Source organism: Haliotis cracherodii, unplaced genomic scaffold (assembly GCF_022045235.1).
Source record: "Haliotis cracherodii isolate W230 unplaced genomic scaffold, xgHalCrac1.p SCAF_3, whole genome shotgun sequence".
In the NCBI taxonomy this organism is placed as follows: Eukaryota; Metazoa; Mollusca; class Gastropoda; order Lepetellida; family Haliotidae; genus Haliotis; species Haliotis cracherodii.
Window position 1 is genome coordinate 19,929,008 of NW_027266286.1, and position 11,442 is coordinate 19,940,449.

Consider the following 11,442-nt stretch of genomic DNA (forward strand, 5'->3'; position numbering starts at 1 on the left):
GTAGTGGACAAAGGGCACGCACGTCTAAAAATCACTCACGTTCAATGACTCGTCACATTCATAATGTGTCTGACCACCTCCTGCTACAAGACACGCAAAACCTCTCCGGTCCAAAGAAAAAGTCAGTCGTCTGATGACGTCACTTGGGACACCTCGACATTCTTCTTGGAGGGTGATCAATGACATCCCAGGGGTGTTCTGTGGTGGACGTGTCTGGGGAACGTGCAGGCCAATGCAATATGTTGCGTTGTTCCACGTGGCAGCTGTTGTAGAAATGGTAGGGCAATCGGACAAAGCATCTCATCCACGAAAAGCTGAGTTAAATGTTCGTTAACGATGACAAGCGGTGTTCTCTCCTTCTCACAAATTCGTCCCCAAATCATAACACATCATCCACCATGCTGTACGACCTCTTGAACGCAACACGCCGCCGATCCTTCTCCCGTTCGGCGGTAAACAAACTGTCTGTCACGTCGCTGCCAACGGCGAACAGTCCGGGTCCATCTCAATGTCTGACGACGATGTTGCGCTGTCAATAACTGTCCTCTGTTAGGTTTGTAAGCCCTAATTTCTTGAGCTCGGAGTCGCATGGGCACTGTCAGTCGACTGACCATATGTCAGGGATCGATTCCAGAGATGCAATGTACGCACGTACCGGTCTTCATTGGGCGTAGTTACCCTGGGTCTGCCTGTTCGTGGTCTGTCTGATGTATGCCCGGCCTGTCTGTAACGTTGCAACAGGTTAGTTACAGCTACATGGAAGCAACCAAAATTTCTACCAATATGGGCATGGGTGGCTCCCACCTGTACCATAGCCAGGGCCAGCTCGCTTAGTTCAGGTATCAGTCGTGGCATTTCTGAGGTGTCTTTTTTTAATCAGCGTGAGTGTCTGACATGCCTTCAGTGAGTGGACGCTTGGGCAGTCCAAACAACACATGCAAATAAGGGTATATATATGCAAATGCAAATAAGGATATATATCTGTTCTTCGTCAAAGAATCCCTCAGAAATAATTTTTGATTTTACACATATCTTGCATCTAAAAATATACCAAAGACACAGTTAAATGTGTTCAACCTTACTGTATAATTCCGCACGTCCGTATGTGCTTTAAATTTCATCTGAAATTACATAATATATGGGGAAAATGTGTGAACCACTACGCAACGAGTTGACAATTATTTTAGGTATGCCCGTTTGCGCCAAGACGGAATTCGGTTGCAAAAATAGCCATGAGAAGGGTACGAGTCGCTATTCGGCTTGTCCCGGAATAACACGAGTTGGTCACGAATGTTCTTATTTAGTATCCATTGCGGTGTTAGGTAAAGACAAGAATTCGGACTGAGAGCGTGTGCAATCAGGAATGGTTGAAAAACGTTGCTAAATGGGATTGGATCCATGCAACCGACTGATATGAATATTGTCTCGATAAGTATAACTTATATTTTAATCACATTTGTTTTTAAAATGTCATTAAGCTCGGGACAATGAACACAACATTACTATGTAATACGTGCATCAATATGTATCAGAACAACTCCGAAGAAGTTGTCTATGAAGAGAAAGAGTTAATGATCATCACTGATCATTTATGGGCGGATACATCTGAACGCATAATGTATTATTTCATCTCAACTTTCATAATATTTCTTAAGATAGATACAAAAAACAAGTTGCGGAATGTAAGGTATTCAGAATGAACCGTTGGACTATTGATTATGATCAATGATCTACAACTCTCTAATGACCTATTTACAAACGAATGGACTCATTCTCACACACGATGCATGAGTATCGGATGTATGTGTAACTATCAGTGTCAGAGGGATTAATCACTCATTAGCAAGGGAAAACCACACTGCGTGAATATGACGCTGTGCTATAAATACCGACATGTGTCCGTTGACTACTCACCCCTCTGTGAGGTTAGTCCGTCATAACAGTCACACATCTCAGGCGTGAGCGACGTGTGGAGGTACAGTTAACGACGAGTTAACTCCCTTAGGTAAGTTGCAGTACAACCTCAGTGTTATGTGAATGTACTTCCAATAGTAGACTGATGCCTGAAACCATGGCCATCACTCACTTTCATAGAACATTTCAAAATCTAACACTACTATGTTGAATGCGTTTAAAATGACGTTATATAATGTGTATGGTATGCATTGTGCACACAGAGATGCATGATCATGCACTTGTGTTGTCTGACGCCAGGTGCACATCGGAGGATGTCAGCTGACTCTGTCAAGTGTGGCTACGGTAAAAGACCCCGTACTTCATCTCACCGGAAGCATGGGAAGTGTCGGTCATGTCGGCAGAAAGACGTGTGTCTTGTGTTTCTACCCTGTGGTCACGTGGTGTGTTGTGATGACTGCGGCGCGTCCCTCAACAGGTGTGTGGTATGTGACCGGCCAATCAGGGGCAGCATCAGGGCCTATTGATGTCACAGACCCCCATACACAGTGAAAGCTCTGTGGTGCCTACCAGAACAGCAGCAGAACTTTGAATTGAGTTAGTCTCTCTTTGTATCATTAAATGAAGTCTTTGATAGACATTTAGATGTTGGAAGAACATGCACGCATACTAATTTATAATGGATGATATTATAAACTTATTTTATTCTTTGTAACAAAATGTTATGTATTCATAACAAAAATATATAACTCAATAAATATGTAAATTTTGTCATTTCATTATTATTGTTTTAGAAACATATATTTAGGTTTATAGCGAGTATGCCGCGCGTTTGCTCTTCTTTAAATACGGAGGAGCACTATCCAGTGTATAAGGATTGTATGCTTAAATAATTCATACATTTAAATCAACTGGGGTTCAAGTGTTATATTAAGCTTTGACAGATCTGGTACTTAATTCTAATGAAATACCAAATTATAACTCCAGCATTAAATATATTGTTTTTTATAAGTGAAGTCTTATTAAGCCTTTTTCAATAACACACACGTTTTCTGCCTTGTAAAAGGAACCATGGCAGATAACATGTACTATCTGACATTCTTGGAATTTGATGCATGTATTTGACATATAACATTACATTACAACAATCGCATCTGCAGTTCTATCCTGCATTCATGCCACCTGTGAGGCAGCATACGCTCACCTGGTATCATCACTATTTCACGATGATTTGCGTGGATCGATGCTCATGATGTCAATCACTGGATTGTCTGGTCCAGACTCGATTATTTTACAGACCATCGTCACATAGCTGGAATATTGCTGAGTGCAGCGTTAAACAACAAACCAACCCAAAAATCATAAACCCATGCTCAAAATATAATCGGAGTCGTTCACTCGATCCTGCTTTCGGCAGAGATATCTTACAAAATTAAATATGAAAAGGATTTTGTCGATTTTATTTACTGTTCACCAGGTAATAGCGACTTTGGATATACCACCAGATATCACATGTCACTGATAAAAAGGTTAGTTTGAGTCAAATACCCCAAGCAATCCATCTGTTTGTGACAAGCACATCCATACCAGCACTATGTATGTACGTTTTCTTTATCATGGTACATATTTCAGATGTTTCATCTTTTACAGTCTTCTTTTTACAAACAAATTTCGAATCTAACCACATTCCCTAGAATTGTGTTTCTTTTCCACCTTTTTAAATCATTGCTAAAGGTGACCACACCTTGTTTTGATCAAAGATGCGAATCAAATATGCGAAGAGGATAAGGAAAAATGTGTTGATAAATGTCAGGGCAATCCAAATTGATCATACACTGATACATAACGTATGTCGTATATTTAGCCATACCCACTGTGAGATCCACGTCATGCATGTACTTATCACTGGTGCTGATCGATGTCAGAGTCGTATATAGAACACTCAGCCAAGATTACTAGGGAGAGTGTGTACTCTCCATATAAAGGACAGTTCACACAGGCCTCTACCGGAGTTATAGAATTACACCACGACAACAGACAGGTAAGCTGTTCAATAAATTTATCACTATGTACATATATGTATAAGCAACTACATCGATAACCAGTGACTGCATTGAAAGATTATAAATATTATAATGAAGGTCACATTTGTCACAGCAAGAATAACCCAATCACAAAGGCATGGCGGTTAAAATACTACCGGGGTATGTCGGTTACAAACATTGTGGTTCAAATGGTGTAACCTTTCATTGCACAAGGAAGTAAGGACGTGCATGAGTTGGAATTTGAATAGTGTGAATTTTATGCTGTGTGTGTGTACATATAGTGGAACTGTCATTTTTTCAGTCACTGGATGGCATCGACAAACTATATTATGAAACAAAAAACTTAGAATATAGACTAGGAGTAGTGGAAGTTTTCTTCAATTTAAGCTATTCAAGTAACTTGTACTTGATTAATTGTTTGACGATTCTACTAAATGGTCTCTCTCTCTCTGTCTCTCTCTGTATCTCTCTCTTTCTCTCTCTCCCCTTTCTCTCTCCGTCTCTCTGTCTGTCTGTCTCTGTCTGTCTGTCTGTCTGTCTGTCTGTCTGTCTGTCTGTCTGTCTGTCTCTCTGTCTGTCTCTCTCTCTCTCTCTCTCTCTCTCTCTCTCTCTATATATATATATATATATGGGTGTTGGTGTATCAATGGTGCAATCTATTGATTCTAAAGTTAGTAATATTGTCACATTTGTAATTTGTGAAAAATACTAAAAGAATTACTAACATGTAACTTACTTCATGTTAGCATCATATGTATTTAGTTTTATTCGCAAGTCTGCATGATAATACACTGTTGGCGCTATAAATATCATCGTTGGGTTTCCAGGTGTAATCGTTCATTTGTGGATCTAAAAATAGATTGGGGCTACCTGCATTGTACGGTCATCTCAGATAAGATGGAGACACTTTCGCGACTGATGTCGCCGCTTGTATCATGAGTGTATTTATACTTCCAGCTCACAACTCACGTTCAGAGCCGTGCCGATACAGCGTCGCTTTAGCTTGTACAAGGGATGAGGTTAGACTAACATTTAGTCTCTGAAATCCTATATTACACAATATCCTTCTTGACTCTGATTTAAAATTTCCCTGTGTGGAATAGAGCTAGCTAAAGCTGGCTAGACTTGCTTATGTATGCGATTCCAGATTATCATTTTTTCATAAAAATAAATATATTCCACAGTCATGGTGCAGGACTAGGATGAAGTGTGCAATTACAGTTATAACTTCTTGAAACATGTTTAATGCGGATGTGTGTATTTTAAACTTATTTGAATTCTAACAGGGTATTATATGTGATGGGATGAATACATACAGAGCCTAGAATTATGATTTAATTTCGAAACTGATTTGAACTGACCAACAGAATATTACCACGGCAATTGGCATATTTGACACACAAAAACATATTTGATCAATGGAGTGAGTTCGTTGTAGTGGGGTTGGTGCTATATGACGGCATGTCTGCTTAATGTGGGAGGAAAGCCCAACGTGATGCAGGTCTTAGTTCTTTCCCATTTTACTGAAACCCACATTGAAATGGCAATGCGAGTCGATACGCGAATACGATATTTGAAGCAACGAGGTGTGTGTGATCATATAGTTCTGGCACATCCGTGGTCCTTCTATTCTGTGTAAACATGTTGAATATTGATCTAAGCTATAAGTTTCATACTTTTGCCCTTCTGGTCCAGGTAACATGACTCCGCTTGTTTCATTATTTCTTTTACAGAAATGAGAATGATGAGGAAGTTCCTTTTAGATCACGATATAGACAAAATCTCACAAGCATGTTCTTGGAACGTCCATGAGATGAAGGACATCCTTTCAGCCAGTCCAAAGGCTGAAGGTGGCCTTGGTATCCAGGAGCTAGTGAACCTGTCCGACAGGTTTCCAGGAAAGTACCCAGAGAGGCCTGACCTCTTCTTCCAGGACAGATTGAAGACACTGATGAGTGTTGATGATGCCGTTGGAGCCATGTCCCCCGAGAAACTCACCCAGGTTGCCCGAGCCGGGTTATATCGATGGGGTATATATGATGGCATTACAACCAACATGATTCAATTTGTACCGTATCAGATGGACGAAGTTCGAATGAGTGAGTGAGTGAGTGATTTTGGTTTAACGCCGCTTTTAACAGTATTCCAGTTATATCGCGGCGTGTCAGCTTAATGTGGGAGGAAAGCCCGAAGTCATTCAGGTCTCAGACGTTTACCACTTCGGTGAAACCCACGAGCACGGGTATGGTGCTGACAAACCTACAAACATAATCGGGGCGAACCGGGATTCGAACCCACAATCATAGGTTTCTTGCCCAATGGACGCAACACTGCACAGCAAATCGCGGCGCCTTAGACGACTTGGCCAGCCGTACCCCCAGTTCGAAATAGTATGTATTGATACAATTATTTAACTCGTAGGTGGCCATTAGATATATTTCGTTGGCCATGCTGTAACTGCCGTATCAAATCTGTCGACGGAAGTATGTGAAAAGAGCTATCAGATCTATTTTCCCCAATTTGGTATTGGTGACTATATGAACAATTTAATTGTGAGTCATATCGAATTTCATGTCATGTGAATATTAAAACAAATATATCTTGTTCAGAGGGGTCGTTTCAGGCAAGACGACAACTTTGGCGTGTTACCACTGTGGGTGTCAGGCAACAGACTGGCTCGCGGGTGATGACCCATGGAACAGGCATGCCGAACTACAGCCCAACTGCCCGGTTGTCAAAAGGGGTGTGGTCATCTGGCCAGAGGGAGGGGTAGGCTACACGGTTATAGATCGATACATTACATATATATAACTTACTGTTCTTGATGTTCGGCCAAATTAAGAATACAAGTTTAGTCATTGTAAAGACGTTGCATAAAATGCAAAGAATCTGAAACGTGTTTTCACCAGTGCTTTTGCGTTATGGATCTGACACGTTCACTTTCTTACTATACCTTTCACTTCTTGCAGATGCCTGTAAACCACCTCCTGAGACGAAGCCTATCCCAGGACTAGACATCACTGTTAACGTCACCATCACAGTCCTCCAAACAATCAAAAGGACACCGACTTCATAATCCGAATTGGTATCAGATCAGACGAACTTCTACAAAACTATTGTTTTGTAGTGGAATACTTAAAAGATTGCTATTTCAAGTGTAAACGATCATCGCTGTAAAAATGTATCTCCGCCAAACACTGTCTGAATTGCGATTCAGTGATTCACAACTATACTAGATTGATGCATGGAGATCATATATATTTTCTTCACTTATATAACCGACTTCCCTGCACAACTGTTCTTCATTTATATATCCGACTTCCCTGTGCCTGTTCTTCCGTTATATAACCGACTTCCCTGTTCTTCCGTTATATATCCGACTTCCCTGTGCCTGTTCTTCCGTTATATATCCGACTTCCCTGTGCCTGTTCTTCCGTTATATATCCGACTTCCCTGTGCCTGTTCTTCCGTTATATATCCTACTTCCCTGTGCCTGTTCTTTCGTTATATATCCGACTTCACTGTGTCTGTTCTTTCGTTATATAACCGACTTCCCTGTGCCTGTTCTTTCGTTATATATCCAACTTCCCTGTGCCTGTTCTTTCGTTATATATCCGACTTCTCTGTACCTGTTCTTTTGTTTTATATACGACTTCCCTGTATTTGTTCTTCATCTATATATCCGACTTCCCTGTACCTGTTCTTTCATTATATATCCGACTTCCCTGCACATCTGTTCTTCCGTTATATATCCGGCTTCCCTGTATCTGTTCTTCATGCATTTTTCCGACTTCCCTGTATCTGTTCTTCATGTATTTTCCGACTTCCCTGTATCTGTTCCTCTGTTTTATATCCGACTTCACTGTGCCCATTCTTCCGTTTATATCCGACTTCCCTGTATCTGTTCTTCATGTATGTACCCGACTTCCCTGTATCTGTTCTTCATGTATTTCCGACTTCCCTGTATCTGTTCCTCTGTTTTATATCCGACTTCACTGTGCCCATTCTTCCGTTTATATCCGACTTCCCTGTGCCCATTCTTCCGTTTATATCCGACTTCCCTTACTTACTTACTTACTTATATTGGAGATTTTACGTGCGCTTTCCGGCTGCAGCGTATTTCGCACACGGGCCCGGCCAAGCCATTTAATGTGTTTCCGAAAAAGGGGGAAAAGTTGTTTGGCAATCTAGTAGGGGTGTTTTAGTGGTTGCTTATATAGAATTTTGGAAATTTTGAGATTTGGAAAAAAATGCCAAGAGGGTTTGGGGGGCGAACTAAGGGACCTGAATATGGAAGTTTGTTAGTTTGATTATGTGGTTTGGTTTTGGTAGTTTATTGGGGTTTTAAATGCGATTTATTAATCCTGTTTTGATTAAGTATACGCCTAAGGCTTTGAATTTTTCTAATTTATTTTGTGGGTTTAGGATTGCTTCTAGAGTAAGAGCCTTATTTAGATTTAGGGTGGTTTGTAGTGTAGTTCGGTGTGTTAGGTAGTGGGTGCAGTGTATGGGTGCGTGTTCTGGGATTTCTTGTTGTTTGCAAAGTGGGCAGGTTCCTGTTGCGTGTTTTCTTATTATTTTGAGGTTGTTATTTAGGTTGGTATGTCCTGTTTGGAGTTTAGTAATTACTCTGTCGATTTTTTTGGACGGATGTAGCCGACTTCCCTGTGCCCATTCTTCCGTTTATATCCGACCTCCCTGTGCCCATTCTTCCGTTTATATCCGACCTCCCTGTGCCCCTTCTTCCGTTTATATCCGACTTCCCTGTGCCCCTTCTTCCGTTTATATCCGACTTCCTGTATCCTTCCTTCGATGTATCTGTTCTTCATTGATATATCCGACTACTTCCTGTATCTGTTACTCACATATATACCCGACACCCCTTAAATATGTTCTCCCTGTATTTATTCCGCTATGTAGCCGACTTAATTTTTGTTTTCGCATTTGGATATGTTTGTTTTCAATCAAGTTTCCTATATAAGCATGGATAAGATTGACTGTATCAAGCCCTGCTCCTGCACATTACGTTATACTGAAGGAAAGAAATAAGGGAACACATACGTGTAGCAACGTGTCAGGAGGGTGTTTACTGATGAGTGCTTCACATCCTCAAATGAAACCTGAGAGTGAAATATTGAATGGTTATGTGTGTTAAAAACATTGGCATGTTGCGGCATTTCAGGTTACGTCTACACCCCTATGTTAAACGGGTTCCCTTATTCTTTTCAATGAGTATACAGTGCAGAAACAGCAGTCTGCATAGATACATGTATGGTGTACAAGGAGACTATCTAAAAACTCAAATAGTAATGGGTATACCACTTTAGCAGTCGGAGGTTTCATGCAAGGCACTTAACACAACATCCAAACTTAACTAGGAGCCGAGTCCGCCTTTAATACGTTATGTAATCCACTGTTGCCAAAGGCAGCGCAATATGTTGCTATGGTTAATATAAAGTTTATTTCGCAGCCGAACCAAAATGACATAGGAGATTGACTGATTTTTTTCATTATTAGGATTCTGTGGTCTGTTCTGGATGAAGGGGTAAGCATATACTCCGAAACGTTGTGTTCCTCATAATAAAGAAGTTGACATCCATAAATTCTCTTCCTTATGTGTATCACTTCTAAATGCCTTCCAAAGACTTAAATTCTCATCCTTCTTAATATTCTTCATCTAGTCACACTCCAAGAAATAAAATCAACAAAACCCTTTCCTGATTCATTAGAAATCCCTGCTAAAGCGGTGTTCATTATAGAATTCCGACCATATCATAAACATTGTGTTTTTGAATCACTATCAAATTGTGACGAATGCCCAAAGGATCCATTGTTTTCTATTGTATCGAAAGACATTTACAGGTATGGAAACTACCGTCGAAACTTCTAATTTATAACTGACTACCATCAGCAGGCATGTAGGAAGTAGAGGATGTTTTTTTCGCATATACCGTATTCGACGTAATAAGCGCCCCGCTCTAATAAGCGCCCACGGCGATATTTGCTAATATATTGGCCAGTGAACAATCGCAATTAGCACCCTTCCGATTGGATTGCTATATGCACCCTTAATTATGGGCAATTAAATTCTGGAAAAATATATCTGTCGTTCACCAAAATAATATTTTAATAGGGGCCCCTTTTTTCTAATCATTAGGCGAAGTAGATGCAACACACCTGTGCGTAAGAGAGCATGAGGAAACAGATGGGAAACTTTTGTACTGTTCGTTCAGAAAATAAAATGGAATTAGGCAATTTATGAACAGTATCTCAGAAAATTATTTCAGCAAAGTACATTTTAAAGCATATATTTAATTGTTAATATCGTAAAAGTAGTTCATTGATTATGTTCGAGCAATGACCTGTCTAACCTTCTAAATCATGTATATACTATTTCCGATACAAACAATCCCCTGATTATCGTTCTATCGTTATAGATTATGCACAGGTTATGTTCGACCGGTATCCGATTGATTAGTACGCTTGAAACAAATGAATACATATTTCGCCATCAACCAGAAATGTTTAAAGTCTTTATGTTCCTAAACTCGTTCAAAATTTGAATCCTTCGCAAAAGGGATAAAACTCACTGATCAATTTCGTCCGTTTCGAAAAGAAACATTTGAAATTCGCCCACTATATATAGCTCTAACTTATTTGACACTGTCGGTTTAATAAGTTAAGTAATGTCGAACACTCTTTTGAGTTTTGCTCCCGACCTTTCAAGTCACTGAATAATTATCTAGAACGTCGTTCTAGACAGATGCGCACGTAAAAGCAAATAGATTACTCAAGTAAGCACTTTAACTCTCCAACAACATGTTACTATCGTGATGTTAAAAACATAACAACATTACAACACAACAACAGCATACTATATAGTTATTCAATTCTGGAAAGGACAATTTCTCTATATTTTCTTTCTCAATAATGTAAAATTTAATATAAAAAGTAAGACCAGAGAACCAGTCTCGATTATCCGCCGAAGGAGATTCCATTGAGCGTAAAAGGCAAAACAGCGGTGAAACTTATATGAATGGATCACTGAACGTCAATGATGACACCAGGTATTTGTGAAAAGGGTAAGCATGTCACGCCTTGTCAGTAGCACACAATTTGCATAAACTGATATTCACTTTTGTATCACATTATTAGAATGAACATTCATGGTTTGAAGATATTCATTATCAAGAAGATGCATTAAGTGTATATATACACAAATGGAATATGCACTTCGTTTTCACTATTTGTCATTAATTTTGAACCTAGTAGTGTTCGCAATCATAAAGTAACTACATGTAACAATGAAAATCTTCGCGCTCAAATGGGGATATAAATTAAATATGATTATTTATATTGTGTCAGTCATCGTCACTGGAATATAATTTCATACGTGTGTCGAATAGATTCTGGTGTAAAATCATACATCACACCAGAATACTGTTGACTGTCACTGTCAGTGTTTCAAACACTGGTTGTGAGC

At 39.7% G+C, this 11,442-nt stretch overlaps 1 protein-coding gene across 1 annotated transcript; it reads left to right on the forward strand.

Annotated features, from left to right (window-relative positions):
* The first annotated feature begins 5,653 nt into the window (after positions 1-5,653).
* LOC139474187 (baculoviral IAP repeat-containing protein 3-like) lies at positions 5,654-9,552 on the forward strand. Its single transcript, XM_071257083.1, has 3 exons — positions 5,654-5,989; positions 6,583-6,728; positions 6,929-9,552. Exons 1-3 carry the CDS (start codon positions 5,695-5,697, stop codon positions 6,971-6,973), a joined length of 486 nt encoding a protein of 161 aa, XP_071113184.1. The 5' UTR covers positions 5,654-5,694; the 3' UTR covers positions 6,974-9,552.
* Positions 9,553-11,442: the final 1,890 nt, after the last annotated feature.

Bases quoted from the DNA above. Each gene is read 5' to 3' on its own strand.
- LOC139474187 (XM_071257083.1), top strand. From the start codon at position 5,695: ATGAGAATGATGAGGAAGTTCCTTTTAGATCACGATATAGACAAAATC. The intron at 5,990-6,582 runs GTATATATGATG...GGGTCGTTTCAG, and splicing joins AGCCGGGTTATATCGATGGG to GCAAGACGACAACTTTGGCG. The intron at 6,729-6,928 runs GTAGGCTACACG...CACTTCTTGCAG, and splicing joins TCATCTGGCCAGAGGGAGGG to ATGCCTGTAAACCACCTCCT.